At 53.4% G+C, this 15,548-nt stretch overlaps 1 protein-coding gene across 1 annotated transcript in view; it reads right to left on the bottom strand.

Annotated features, from left to right (window-relative positions):
- The window catches only part of Acot11 (acyl-CoA thioesterase 11), a 53,790-nt gene extending 38,972 nt beyond the window's left edge, over positions 1 to 14,818 (bottom strand). The window contains exon 1 of the mRNA XM_059254617.1: positions 14,707 to 14,818. Coding sequence (XP_059110600.1) covers positions 14,707 to 14,739 — 33 coding nt within the window. The 5' untranslated portion in view covers positions 14,740 to 14,818. The remainder of the gene's footprint in view (positions 1 to 14,706) is intronic.
- Positions 14,819 to 15,548: the final 730 nt, after the last annotated feature.

The following is a 15,548-nucleotide window of genomic DNA, read 5'->3' on the forward strand; positions in this document are numbered from 1 at the left end:
TGAGACTCCTCCTCATGTCCCCTCATGTCCTTCTGCAGAGACAGTGTTGGTGTCAGGACCCGGATCAAAACACTTTCTGAAACACTGTCCACTGGCCCGCCACCAGGGAGGGAAATGCTGGAAATGACTGTGTCCATCTGCAGCTCTGGGGAATGGGAGGACACCTCATATCAGCTAGACAGACCCACCCCACCCCCTCCTGTGGCTGTCTGGCTGAGCTAGCTTGCGCCAGAAACAGAGGGCCCACTCCCTTCTGTACACCAGTCTACTATCCAGTCCCTCCATCCCCCACCCTCTTCCTCCACACCTCCCGGTGGGCCTCCTGCCTCAGGCCACTGCCCACTCCGCCATCACCAGAAGGCCTAGAAAGAGACCAGACTGTTTTGACAAGCAGTCTGACCTAAATGTAAACTGATCTCACTCTGCGCCTCAAGGGGCCACTCTGACCACACCTGGCCCAAAACCTCACTGACATCCAGCAGTCCCTCCGTGGGGAGCTCTGGCACGGAGGCGGCCATTCAGGGGATTGTGAAGGAAAGACCTAGCGTCTCCCCATCAGAACCCTTCACACCCTCCCCACCACACCGCCAGGAATGCAGATTGTTCCTGCCTTTGGGTTACCATGGCAACGGGAAGCCAGGCAGTGGGCCCAGGCCCTGCCATCCTGCTAGCCACCTCATTTACCCTGGAGCTGGGCACAGCAGCCACAGATATCACAATTGCTTCTGGAGAGGAAAAGAGAACAAGAGGAAAGAGGCAGAAAAAGAAAAAAACATTTACAGAAAGAGGGGGTGAACAATCAGAGAGAGAAAAGGAAAGAGACTGGGAGGAAGAAAAGAGAAGAGAGATGTCAAAGGGGAGAGAAACAGGCTGGGGGGGTCAACAGAACAGCTAGAAGAGCGCATGCACAGAGAGGGGGGAGAGGGAGGGGGAGAAAGAGGGAGAGAGAGGGAGAGGGAGAGGGAGGGAGAGAGAGAGGGAGGGAGAGAGAGAGAGAGAGAAGGAGGGAGGGAGAGAGGGAGAGGGAGAAAGAGAGGGAGAGAGAGAAGGAGAGAGAGAAGGGGAGAGGGAGAGAGAGAGAGAGAGAGAGAGAGAGAGAGAGAGAGAGAGAGAGGGAGAGGGGGGAGAGAGGGAGAGAGAGGGAGAGAAAGGGGGAAGGGGAGAGGGAGAAGGAAGGAGGGAAGGAGAGAGAGAGAGAGAGAGAGAGAGAGAGAGAGAGAGAGAGAGAGAGAGAGAGAAAGAGAGAAGGAGACAGGAAAGAGGCCTCTCCTGATCCCCACTCCACAGCACACATTCCTGGGCCTGAGCTGCCCACAGCTTTTCAGATTCTGGGCAGCAGCTAAGACTTCCTGCCCCAGGAAGCTGGCAGCCTGGCTGGGCCCCTCCAATTGCTCTCTCAGCCCTACAGCCTCTACCCTGCTAAGGGATGGTGCCCAGGCCTTCCCCCAGCAAGTGGGGCCCCTTCACTACCCCTCGGGCCTCCTCAAACTCTCCTGCCCCTTTGTGCTCTCCACCCCCACCCCTTGTCCAGCCGTCTCTAGCTCAACTCAACTTAGTTCTCCTCTGTGTTCAAGAAGCCATTCCCAAGAAGCATTGCGGAGTGGTGGATGCAGGGGTCATGATCTACCGGCTGCATGCATACTGTCACTCAGCACGGGGGTGGGGCAGGCCTCAGGAGAGGCCTCTCTGCAGGGAGGAGATGCCAAGCGGGGCGGCAGCCCCCCCCCCAAGTTAGAGCAGAGATGGCACAGCTCAGCAGGGCCTCACCCCTACAGCCCAGGTGCTTCTCCCAGCCCCTAGCTCAGGGGAGTGGGTGGGCTACAAAACAATCTTGACCTGGCCTGGCCCCACAGATTCCCCACACTGTGTGAGAGGAACCTGAGCCACAGGAAAAGCTTGCTGAAGGAAAGCAGAAGGGTAGAAGGAGAAGAAAGACAGATACAGGTTTGGGGGTGACTGGCAGGAGGGCTGCGGCCAAGCCCAGCTGACCCTTGGTACTCTGGATGTGGCCCTGCTGGAGAACCCTGAGCCATAACTTAAGCCACTCTGAACCTCACTGTTCACATCTATAAAATGGAAATATTAGTATCACAGGAAGGAGCCGAAGTGCCTAGACCGGAACCACGGGAAGGGTCCCAAACTGCAGTGCTCTGTGTCGTTAAAAAGCCTAGGCCCACAGGTCACAGGGGCGAGACATCTGCTGAGAATGGCCAGGTACCCTGTGCCCAGAATGCTCGAAGGCAGCTGGGACCTGGGACCATAACACTGACTTTTCCTCCAGGCACTACCAGTTGAACACAAAGCCTGTCTACAGTGGGGCCTCATCTCAACTGAGAATCATGGCCGGACAGGACAGAGTCTGTGGTCCTCACAGGCATCCCATACTTGATGACTGCCGGAAAGCCACGCCACCCAGTTCTAGGAAGGCTCCAGACCCTCAGGCAGGAAACAGACTCCTGAAATGAAAGTCTGTGGTTACTGGGAAGCAGCTGGGGGTCGGTGGGAACAAGGTGGGTCAGGCACTGGGAGAAGCCTCCTGGGCCACAAACGTCTTCAGTATTGCACTTGTACAGGGCCAAAACATCACCAGCGCCCAGCATGGAGATCGAGCCTGGAGGCGTTTCCCATGGAGCCCCTTGCTCCTTCTCCACGCAGCACTGCATCAAGTGGCCGGAGCAAAGATGGGCCTGGTCATCGGCAGCTGCCCGAAAAACTGGACAACACAAAAAGCAGGCAGGGACCCTGGGAAAGGCTGGCTTCACCGGCCTGCATTTCAGCACTTCTGGCACCGTCCCCTTGTTCTACGTGGGTTATGTGCAGGCCTGGCTCTAGCTTAATAGCTGTTTACGTGAAAACAGCCTCATGATTTCATCTGTCCACAAACTCAACTGTGGTTAACTCCTGCTGCTAACCAAAGCATGGCCCTGTGGTGGCTGAGGCTTCCCGCCCCAGCAGGGTGGGAGAGGAGAGGAGAGGAAGGAAGGAGTGACTCAGTGTGGAGGAGGCAGCCCCAGGCCTGGCTTTTGCTTGAGGCCCAGCCCTGTGAGCAGGAAACCAGGAGTGAGGCTAGCCCCCAGATAGGACAGGCTGGAGGGAGAATAGAGATGGCACCCGGCTATGCGTGGTCTAGGCTCAGGCCTCTAGCTGAGCATCTGAGGGCTGGTTAAAAACCAGGCCTGGAAGATTCCAGGTGGACAGTTCGAAAGAAACCAACTCTACGGATCAATGTTGTTTATCTCTGTTAAAACTCCCATTCGTGGTGGGTGGTGGTGGTGGTGGCGGCGGCGGCGGCGGCGGCGGCGGCGGCGGCGGCGGCGCACTCCTTTAATCCAAGCACTCAGTAGACAGAGACTGGCAAATCTCTGTGAGTCCAGGCTAGCCTTGTCTACAAGAGTGAGTTCCAGGACAGCCAGGGGCTACACAGAGAAATTATGTTGGGGAGGAGGGAAGGACTCCAGTTCATTTCTACAGAGCACTGAAAAGAATAGTCTGTTCTCTCATGACAAACAAAAAGGGGACAAGACCATAAAAGAAGGAAAGAGCCGGGCGGTGGTGGCACACGCCTTTAATCTCAGCACTTGGGAGGCAGAGGCAGGCAGATCTCTGTGAGTTCAAGACCAGCCTGGTCTACAGAGTGAGTTCCAGGACAGGCACCAAAACTACACAAAGAAACTCTGACTCAAAAAACCAAAAAAAAAAAAAAAAAAAAAAAAACCACAAAGGAAGAAGGAGGAGGAGGAGGAGGAGGAGGAGGAGGAGGAGGAGGAGGAGAAGAAGAAGAAGAAGAAGAGAAAAGAAAAGAAAACACAGAGCCAGGGTGTGGCTCAGTGGGTAAAGTGCTTGCCTAGTATTCAGGAAGCCCTGGGTTTGGTCCTCAGCACTGCATAAAACAGTCATGATATTATCCCAGGACTTGGAAAATGGGGGAAGGAGGATCAGAAGTTCAAGGTCAGTCCCAGGTACAAAGCTAAAGGCCAGCCTAGGCTACATGAAACCCTGCCTCAAAAAGAAAAGAAAAAGAAAGAAAAGAACAGACAGGGGAACGTGATGAAGGGAGAAAGTAATTTTCCAGTTTGAGGCAGTATCGGGGGAGGGCTCCTGCTGAGATCTGGCTAAACACATGAATGAATGAGAAGGAGCAATTATGACAGACTGGGGGGGGGGGTGGTTCTAAAGAAGGGAGGGTGCAAAGCCCCAAGAGGATAGTTTTGACGTCAGAGGCGGTGAGTGAGAAGCCAGGAGGGCAGCCTGGTCCATGCGGCCTGAGCCTGGGCAGATCCCCAGAGTGCAGGTTTGACTCAAAGAGCTAGAGTCTGCACGTGGAAGGAGATGGGACCTGCCTTTCAGATCTCTCTGGGCAGGGGCGGGTGTGTGTGTGTGTGTGTGTGTGTGTGTGCGTGTGCGCACACACATGTGAGACAGAGAGAGAGAGAGCCTCAGAATGAGGAGGGATCTCACTGTTGCCTGCAGGAAGGAACGGTACCTGGGTAGGGCCTGTCCAAAGTGTTGGCGTATTTCAGAGGTCCAGTCAGTACTGCTGACTGGGAGTGCCCATGCTTAGAGTCAGAGATAAGGAAGGGCGGGGCTTGAAGTGAGGGAGAAGTGATAGGGACTGAGTTGGGGAAGCCCAGACAAGAAATGAGCAAGGAAAGGATCAAGAATTTTCCATAGGGGCTGGAGAGATGGCTCAGCGGTTAAGAGTTAACACTGCTCTTACAGAGGACCTGGATTCGGTTCCCAGCACCCACAGGGTAACTCACAACTGTCTGTAACTCCAGGACCCAACACCCTCACACAGACATATATGCAGGCAAAACACCAGTGAACACAAAATTAAAAAAAAAAATTAAAAAAGAATTTTCCAGATATTGCTAAACACTCACTGAATGTATCAAAGTTGTGGTTTGCACCCCACGGTTGAAAAGGGGAGACACACCTGCAAAAACAAGCAAGCAAAATAATAATAATAATAATAATAATAATAATAATAATAATAATAACAACAACCAGCACATACTGGCATCTGAGAGTCCCAGGACCCTACGCCTGTAGTAGGTTAAAGGATATGAGGACTTAAGAGGAGGTGGAGTCTAATCGTCTCCCCTGGGTCTAAGTCACCTTCAGTGACATTTCAACCAATGCCTTCAAGGCCAGGTCATGGGAAGCCTAGGCCTCCTGCAACTGTTACTATGGGGGACCTCGCTGCCAGGTAAGAAATCTGACTCCTGAGACAGTCACAACAAAGGATCCACATGTGGGTGCTCTGAATGACATTCCAGCTAAGCCCAACCCTGCAGCCGTGCCCACCACGATGCTAGTGAAGCTATACTAGACCCCCAGTGAGCTCACCCACCAGCTAGACACTACCCAGTAACCTCCACCTGAGCCCCACGGGGCAGAGGAAGCGCTCTGTGGAGCTCTGCCTAGCCTTGTCCAAGCTTCCAACCCACAAATCACAATGCAGCCCACACTGGTGGGTTTACTAAGGCACGGAGTTTCAGTGTGGTTTGTACTGCAGCCGTGGTAACCACAGCAGACACGGTCCCCAGGGGAGGATGTAGACAGGAACACACACATGAAAAGACCCAGGGAGCCATCAGCCTGATGCAGGGGGAGTCCCAGACAGGCTCCCGGACATACTGAGCAGAGTGAGGATGGATGGGAAAGGAAGGGACAGAGATGCAGGGAAGGCGTCCAGGCAGAGTGACTTAGAAACAGGTTGAGAGGCAGTCAAGTGGAAACTGGTACCGCTTGAGGAGTAGTTGGCAGGCGACCTGGGAACTGACCGGCTTTGCTTACATGGAAGCTGGGGAATACTGGAGCTTGTCATCTGCTAAGGGGTACAGCAGATAGAGAGGTCCCCCAGAGCCAGAGAGCTGCCCACAGGATAGGCACCTAGTTTATAAGAAGTACTCAGGCACAAGCTCAAAGGTCCTTTTTAGAAATCTACTGTTTGGTGTGAGCCTACTGTGTGCCGCAGGTAACTCTTCACCTTCAACTCTATCAGTAACAGTGACCCAAACTGAACAGATGAGGGAAAGGAAGCGTGGACGGGAGAGAGAACCTCTCCGCACCATGACTGGCCAGTAAAGGGCAAAGGAAAGCCAGCAGAGGAGTGGCAGGACCCCTGGGGAGCAGGTCACCAGTTCCTGGCACTGCAGACCCTCCACAGGTCACCTTTTGGATCCCAGCCAGAGCTGGTATGACCAGGGGGGCCCTCCTGGGTTTGGGGATCTTTCCAGGTAAAGACATCTCCCTACCATGTTACTACCACCACTCCCCATCCAAAGGGCCAATGCAGCAGGCTCAAAATCCACTCTCGAGTGAGACACGCCTCAACACTGCTGCCTGGGAGCTTTACTTTTATCTTCAAAGCAAGAGGAGGGCTGAACTAGGCTGACTCAGAGGGCCTCAGAGCCCTAGGGAGAGGCTGACAAGGGTTGGGGAGCACCCTGGGCTTTCCCCCCACATCTGGCTCCCTTTAAAGATGGCCCCTCCTCCCCTTGCCCCACAGTCATTAAACCTTTGGCTCGCCACTTGCGCTCCCTTTTGAAAAAAAATTTATGACATTTCATTTAGTTCTTTGTGTGTAGCGGTGGGGGAGGGGTGTGCAGCATGCATGTGTGAAGGTCAGAGAGCAACTTGTAAGAGTCGGTTCTCAACTCTCCCTCTTCTACGTGTGGATCTCAGGGATTGAACTTAGGTCACAGAGCTTGGCAGCAAGCGCCCTTACCCACGGAGCCATCTCACCAGACCCGCCACTTGCTCTCTTAAAACGAGTCTGCTCCATGGAGATGTCAGCTAACGTGAACCCGTTCAGTTACAGGGACCGGCGGGACTCCACATTCCCGGCTACAGTAAGGACACTGAGGCTGGGAGAAAGGTAGCAGGAAGCCAGCCAGAGGGCTGGGGAGGTGGCTCCGTGGATAAGAGCGCTTGCTGTTCAGTCATGAGGACATGAGTTTAAATCCCTACTACCTACGTAAAACATCAGCCATGGCCATGTGAGCCTGGAAGCCCAGGGACGGTGTGTGTGTGTCTGTGTGTGTCTGTGTGTGTGTGTGTGTCTGTGTGTGTGTGTGTGTGTGTGTGTGTGTGTGTGTGTGTGTGTGACAGGAAGTTTGTTACGGCTTTCTGGCTGCGAGCCTAACTCAAGATTCAATGAGAGACCTGTCTCAAGGGAATAAGAGGGATAGAGCAGGACCCTTGATGTCCTCCTCCGGCCTCCACCAGTGAGTCTTGAACACATGTGTGCACAGTACACATGCACACAAAGAAAAGAACCAGTCAGAATCGCTCGTCTACACACACACACACACACACACACACACACACACACACACACACACTCTCACACTCACTGAACTATAGTCTGCAGAAGAACAAGATGCTGATCTGGTCTCTTCAGGTTTCCTAAGGGATCTGAAGGAGATGACCCACCTGGCTTTGGGAAACCAGGGTTGCCTTATGGAAGCCCATAGGCAACGCCCCTTTCAGCCCTCTGACCCAGGCCAGGCCGCACCCCAGGGAGGATCACAGCCTGTTCTCAAGTCACAGATAGGACAAGGAGTGGAGAGACTTGAGAATCAGGCCCACAGTGAGCAGGTGGAACAAAGGGGCCCTGGTTTGGGGCTGGTTCCCTAGGCCTCTGAAGGGCCAAGGTAAGGTTCACATAGCACTCTCTAAACCGTGAAGTGAAGGTACACATGGACAGAGGTAAGAAACATCCTGAGAAGCCCAGCAAAGACACACTCCAATGACCCAGTTCTTGGGAGGTAGAGACAGGATGATCAGGAGTTCAAGGACAGCCTCAACCACACATTTCAAGGCCAAGGTGTCTGAAATACCCCAACATGGAGGGAGGAAGGGGAGAGAGAGATGCCCGAGAGCAAGCCAGCATTCCAGCACATAGCTGTCCATCCCTGCAGTGCCGCAGCCCTCACAGGCTTCCTACTGGGGTTCTGCACACATGCTGTCACTGACTCACAAATCCCGCCAGGGACAGGTTTCCCACCAGCATTGGAAAGGAAGTTGAAGCTGTGTTGTCCACAGGACTTGTCTAAATCATGAATATGGAGCCAAGATCCTGCTTTTCTCAGTCCCAGAGCTGCCTCAAGTAACATTCCTATCACCTACTGAGGGTGGCTATGGCTACTGAGGAAGCTCTTGAAAAGATATATATGTCTATCATATGGCCAAGGAGGACAGAAAGCCTTCCCTGTGGGACAGCCTCTTTCCTGGCTCCCCATACAGGTGCCTCTGCTGAACCCTGCTTGTCCCCATAGAGAAGTTTATAGGCTGAGCTAACTGTCACCTACTCCAGGAAGTCTGCCTGGACCCCTCTTGAGTGACAAGGGACACTTCAATCTTCCTCTGCCACAGTCTAGCTATATTGTGCTGTCTTTATCAGTTTATGGCCACCTCAGTTGTCCTACCAGCCTAGGCGCACTGGAAGACATAGGTCTGGCTCATTCCTATGTCCCTAAAGTACTCTGGTCCTTGTCCTCATTGACATGACTCTAATGTCATATCCTACCTGCAAGAAGGCTACTCCTGGAAGGGCAGGGACACACACAGGCCTGTGGCCAAGGGACTGGCTGCACCATCTGTCCTGGAGTCACGGGACAGAGCCGGCCTAAGGCAAAGATGCCAGGCTGTGAGCTCAGCCAGGTCAGCCTAGGACAAGGTGAGACGCCACAGCACCCAGGGCCTTGCCCAGCCTGGGGTCAGACAAGACTTTGATTTTTCATGCATTTGTTTTTATTTTACGTGCATGGTACTTTGCCTGCATGTATATCTGGGCACCTCAGCGGTGCCTGGTTCTCATGGAGCCAGAAGAGGGCGTTGGATCCCCTGGAACTGGAGTTACAGATGGTTTTTAGTCACCATGTGGGTGCTGGGAATAGAACCTGGGTCCTCTGGAAGAGCAACAAGTGCTCTTAAGCGCTGAGCCATCTCTCCAGCCCCTGGACAAGATGGTTTCCTTCTCTAACTAGTTCAAAGTGATGCAAAGCCAGGGCCTTGACCTTCTCATCTGTAAAGTCAGTTGAAAACCAGCATGTAAAGCGGTTAGGGATTTAAATACGCCTGACATCTAGCAGGGCCTCAGCAGAAACCAGCATTTGACCATCTCCCCTCACCAACCAGCCCCGCCACTGAACCACGGCAGAAACGCACAGACAGATGAGAAACAGGGCCAGTGGCATGCAAGTTCCTGCAAGTTCTGACCGAGGCTCTCATGATGCCTACAGACGCGGATGGGGCTCCCAGACGAGGAGTGTGGCCTATGCAAGGTGAGCTGGCATCTCTGGACCCTTCCACTCTCCAGCAGAGTAGTGGGCAGCTCTCCCCAGGCTCTAGGAGGACAACGTAGCTGTACTAGCACACTAGGCACAGGTAAGGAGTGGAGGTCCAGTAGCCCCAAATCCTGACATGTGTATTGTGGGCTCAGCTCAGACAGCCTGCGTCCCCCAGGCTACCCTGTACAAGGATGAAGCGGAGGAGGCTTCACAAGGGATGACAGCAAGGCCACTCACTGGAGTTGTAGGTGCCTCCACAGTCAAACTGAAGATGAAGAAGGCCTAGGCTCGCAATGTCCCAAGCCCAAGCACCTCTTTTAGTGTCTCATGGGTTCCTGGTTGGTCCTAACCCTACTCCTTGTTGTGAGGAGCAGGAGGGATAGGAAGGTAGCTGGGACCATTTGGAGCTGGTCAATCAAAGAAAATCAGATACTAAGCCAAAAAAACACCAGGGATGGTGGTGCACACCTTTAATCCCTACACTGGGGAGGCAGAGGCAGGCAGATCTCTGTGAGTTCAAGGCCAGCCAGGACTACGTAGTGAGACCCTGTTTCAAAGATAAACTAATTCAAAACTAAACTAAACCAAGGACCAGAGAACCCCCAGAAAGCTCACAGACAACACCCACAATGCTCCAGACTCCAGCCCGGACTCCAAGGCCAACTGCAGTCCCTCTGACCGCAGCCAGCCGGCAGCTGCTCCTCCAGGCTCAGGCCACTCTGAACCACTAAAGCTCCATTTCAGCAGCTCAGATGCCTGACACTCCCCTGCCTTAAAGCCCAGGCCTCCTTGAGACCCATCTCCTCAGCTTCCAGGACCCCCTGCTCAGGTGTCATCTACTCAGGACCCTACCCCCATCCTCACAGTCCTTGCTCTCTAGATAGCCTGAGTTTAAAGCTGTTCACTTGATGGTTGTGTGACCTCAGGAAGGTGACTTCACCTCTCTGTCTCCATTTCATCTTTAATTTAGGGCGCAAGAGCACTCGGAGTTATAAGGACTGAGTTCACGCATGCTCAGACATGGGTGATACTTACATGACACCCATTGTCACTGTCATTCACAGCATTTATAGCAGGTGTCCATTGTCATGGTTTGCCTGCCTTTACTGTCTCAACAGCTGGGGTCCATGCCGTCACACGTCACAGCGTGCTCTGGCACCTGCCACATACCCATGTAGGGAACGAGCGAACTGGGTGTGACATTGTAAGGGGGCATTGTCAACTCTGGGGACAGACGGGATAGGGAGTCAAAGAAGTGACGCCTGAGCTGTGTTTTGAAGGACAAAAACAAATCATCTGACAGATTGAGAACACTTCGGGTGTCTGCCCGTGCCTGAGTCTGGGGTTCACATGAAGCTCCTGAACAAGCTGTTGGGCTTCAATCCTCCTCCAGAGAGTCTTCTAGGACCACCACTACCCCTTCCACCCCTGGGGTCACTCATCCATCCATTCAGCCATTTTGAGCTCCTGCTGTATGATGGGCATTATCATTTTCTGTCTCTAGGCCTCCCCTCTCCTGCCACCTAGTGAGGACCACCATCAGAGTTATATGTCAGCTTCTCACAAACATTCAGACCCAAGGCTGGGGTATGTCTAGAATCACCCAGCACTCGGGGGCTCAGGGACCAACTCCTGGCCCAAAGTCACACAGTGAGTAAGAGGATGGACATGAGATTTTTTTTCCCTCTTTGTGTGTGCGCATGTTTGCATGTCGGTGTTTTGTGTGTGTGGTGCATACATGTGAAAACGCAGGTATGTATGCCCGTGCACATGTGGCGTGAGGCCAGAAGAAGATGTCAAGTGTCTTGTCCTCTCCACATTATTGCTTTGAGGCGGGGTCTCTCACTGAACTAGAAGCTGACCGCTTTAGCTAGGCTAGAATCTCAGTCAGTTCCCAAGATCTACCTGTTTCCACCCTTCAAGGCTGTGAATATAGGCTTGCACAGCTGGGCCAAGCTGTTTGCATAGATGCAAACTCGGGATTCGAACTCATATCCTCTTGTTTGCACAACAAGTGTTTTCACCCACTGAGCCGACTTCCCAGACCTGAAAATGAGATTCTAATCCAAGCCTGGCACGGTGGCACGCACCTGTAATCAGGAAGCTGAAGCGGGAGGATCAGGAATAGGAAGCCATCCTGGACTACACAGTGAACCTATCTCAAAATAAAACAAAACAAAAAAGAAGAGGAAGAAGAAGAAGTCGGGGGAGGGAGAAAGACAAGAATCCAACCCGAGGGCTGTTTCCCGAACCTCAACGTATTCCGGTCTAGACCCCTAATGAGGCTGGGGAGGATGAAGGATGGAGAAGCTACTGCCGCTGTCCTGGGCTTCACAGGAATCAGTGGGTCCTGTGGAGGTCTGCAGCAGCACACAGACCTGTGAGCAGAGCACAGATGCCCACTGCTGGTTCTGGTCTCCGTCAGCTTGCCATCAGCAGCAACTGGGCAAGGAGTCTCAGGAGACTAGGACCAAATAACCCATCACCAGTTGTGGAGTCAAAACAGTTCCTAAACCCTACTGGGAGCTGACCTGGACCAGGCTACACCTGAGGATCAGAAGTTCAAGGTCATCTTTGGCAACGATCTTCATCAAATTTGAGGCCAGCCTGGGTTACATGAGACCCTGTCTCACATATAAAAATATGGCCGGGCGGTGGTGGCGCACGCCTTTAATCCCAGCACTCGGGAGGCAGAGGCAGGCGGATCTTTGTGAGTTCGAGGCCAGCCTGGTTTTCAGAGCGAGATCCAGGAAAGGCGCAAAGCTACACAGAGAAACCCTGTCTCGAAAAAGCAAATAAATAAATAAATAAATAAAAATAAAAACAGCTCAGTACTAAGAAAAAAAGAAAGTGTCCTCAAGTTCTCATTTTTTCCATAGGAGCAAAGGAAATTAAGAAGAGCCCACAGAAATTTAAGGTCTGCCAACCAGGCACAAGTTCAAAGGTGGTGATCAATGTCATTTTCAACTAATGTGAGATCCCTGTGGCCCTGTGGCCCAATTTCCACACTCAACACCCGGCTCCATAGCCAGCAGCTAGATGCTAGCTGAGTTTAAGTCAGGGCTTGGGGGAGGAATGCTAAGCCTCGTGTCCAGAAAAGCTCTGGGACCAGGACCACTGAGTTCAAATCCCAGCTCTGGCTGGCACTCAGGAGGCAGAGCCAGGCAGGTCTCTGTGAGTTCAAGGCCAGCCTGGTCTACAGAGCAAGATCCAGGACAGGCACCAAAACTATACTGAGAAACCCTGTCTCGGAAAAAAAGAAAGAAAGGAAGGAAGAACGAAAGGAAGGAAGGAAGGAAGGAAGGAAGGAAGGAAGGAAGGAAGGAAGGAAGGAAGGAAGGAAGGGGAAGGGGAAGGGGAAAGGGAAGAGAAGAGAAGAGAAACGAAAAAGAAAGGAAAGGAAAGAAAAGAAAAGAAAAGAAAAGAAAAGAAAAGAAAAGAAAAGGAAAAAAATCCCAGCTCTGCCACTTCCTGCCTCTGTGATCCTAGACAGGCTGTTGACCTCTCTGAGCCTGAGTTATTTTTCATCTGGGATAAGTGCGGGGAGAGAGCAGCAGGGTGGAGAGCATGAGTTACTTTTCTTCCTGTTATAACCAAATCCCTGACAGAACGGCTTGAGGACAGAAAGGCTCATCTTGGCTCACAGTTTGAGGAAACACAGTCTATCAGGCAAGGACATGATGGTGGCGGGTGGTCACTGTGTCCGCAGTCAGGAAGCAGAGAGAGATGGTACTGGTACCCCGAGGCTTTCTTCTTTTTCTCCTTTTATTTAGTTCAGGGTCCCAGCCCATTGGACTGTGTCATCCACATTCAGGGTGGGTCTTCCCTCCTCACTTAAACCTCTATAGAAACGCTCTCACAGACATACCCAGGTTCTGAACCCAGTCAAGCTGACAGCAAAGATTAGCTACCACAGGGATGGTAAAACAGACCTGCCTCGCTGAACAGAGCAAGTAAACATGTGCATGCGCTCAGCATGAGGACACTACCCTGGGCTCAGGGGACAGAAGCAAGGGACCCAGTGGCTCAGATTCTACCCCGAAGAGGCCTGTCTGAGAAACTGTCTGCCCATATTCATTCTCTAGGCGCTGGCTAGACCTGGGCACACCAAGCATAGCTTGTTCTCTGGGGTATGGAGATGGAGCTACAAGCCAAGCTCCCATCCCAGTGAGAGCAGGGCTCACAAAGGGTGCGTGGTGTCATGGAAAAATCTAGGGAGGCTTTCCAGAGGAGGCAGCATCCCAGCTGAATCTGAGGGCTGAGAAGGAAACTGCCAGAGAGACGGCAGGCTAGGGGAGGTACAGGGAGGCACAGAACGCCCAGCAGCTGGAGAGAGCCTAGGTGGCCCACTGAGGCAGAGGAAGCCAGTCAGTGTGGTGCTGCTATGAACACAGAGGGATGGATGGTGGGACCTGGAAGGAGACTGAGACAAGCATGGCACCAAGATGGTAACCCTGCTAGGTAAGTCTGAGCAGGCGGGCAGGTGCCACAGTCACTTCAGCTTCAGAAGCACCCTCTACCGTGAGAGCAGGTGGAAGCCACTGTAGGAGACTAAGGGGCAAGCTGCCTGGGGCTGGTGATGCTGAGCTGAGTGGCAGCCGGCGAGGAGACCGGTGAAACGTGTATCTGCCCCAGGGCCCCCTTTTAAAGGCCTCTTCTGAAATGTCCTCAGTTGGCAGCTACGGTGCCCAGCACAGGCTGTCCAGGCCGTTCTGAGTCCTTCTTCAGGCACCAGGCCAAAGGCCCCCAGTGAGCCACTGAGTACCGGGTGTTCCTGGGACCTCAGCACCCTATCTCTGCTCCAAAGTCCCAGTTAGGAGGTTCCAGGAAAAAGACTCCCGGAGGTCACTCCATAGGACGTTTTCCACACGGCCTTCCCCTCACATGCTCGTGTCCTTCCTCTCCTGTTCTCGCCTGAGCACACATACCCTCGCGCAGTAAATTCTGGCAGGCCCCTAGGCTTGGAGTCCTGAGCTGGGGAAGTCAGGACACACAGAGCCTTGAGCTCAGAAGGCAGCAGAATTGTGCACAGGACCACACACACACACACACACACACACACACACACACACACACACACACACGGCAGCAGGATGTGCACAGGGCACACACTCAACCAAACAGAATTCCAGAACTTGCTACAGAGGATTTCATTCCGCCCTGCCATAAACTGCCAGCCTCAGGGGGGCCTACCGCCCCTGGGGCTCTTAGGGGAGACTACTAGTTATAACTTAAGAAGTCCGAGAGTTCTGGGATTTCTCCTTCCAGAAAGAACTATAAAACAGACAGCAGACAGTGAGACAGAAGATGCAGGTCCTGACTTAGGGAAAGGGAAGCATCTGCTTTCTGGACCCCACATCGGGAGGCCCGTTCGGCTCCCCGTCCACCCTCACCCACCGCTCCATACCCTTCGCAAGTGGTTTCCCACATTCTGGATCATGGCTGCTCCGCCTGCTGGGTGGCCAGGCTCTGGGGGGTCTGCACGCTCCTAGAGGGCCTCTAGTCACCTGAGCCACAGGCGGCCAGCAGCTCCTAAAGCAGCCGGCTTCTCAGGGCTCCTCCTCCCAAGCTCCCGCCTCCGGAGCCAGCTGTTCTATCTCCGCCCCATGTCCTGGCCTCTCCTCAATCTGCCCTCTGTGCACCCCTCCAACCCCAGCACAGAGCTCCCTAGCACCCGCCTGCTGGACCACAGCCACATGGGGACTGGTGCCCACCTACTGGTACCACCAGACTCCATGCTTCTACACTCAGCCGAACTCCAGCCCCCCATCCCAGCCCCCCACTCCCTGCCCTTAGCTAACAGAATGGCTCCGAGATCCCAGAGCTCCAGCTTTCTCGCCAGGGATTTCATTCACCCGCAAGAGGGCAGGCTGGAGCATGGCAGGATGCCAGGGAGCTGCCAAAGCCTCCTAGAGAGACACCAGACCCACCTGCCAGGATTTCACCTTCCAGAGTGCTGCCCACTGGCTCCTGGGCCCAGGCTGAACTGGGAGACAGAACACCAGCCTCTGACAGCCACTTCCTTATAAGCTGGTGGTTCTTCTAAAGGAGGCACATGCCAAGGTCCACCATGCATGATACGCAGCAGTCGGCACCCACGGCCACCAACAGGTAAAAGCCCTCCAGGATTTCCCCTTTTCCTCTGTCACTTCCGAAAGAGGTTTGAGCCAGAGGCCTTGACACTCACACTGGCCAGGACAAAAAAAAAAAGTCTTGGAGGTCAAAGGGGAAGGATGAACAAGTGGCTGA

Source organism: Peromyscus eremicus, chromosome 2 (genome assembly GCF_949786415.1).
Source record: "Peromyscus eremicus chromosome 2, PerEre_H2_v1, whole genome shotgun sequence".
In the NCBI taxonomy this organism is placed as follows: Eukaryota; Metazoa; Chordata; class Mammalia; order Rodentia; family Cricetidae; genus Peromyscus; species Peromyscus eremicus.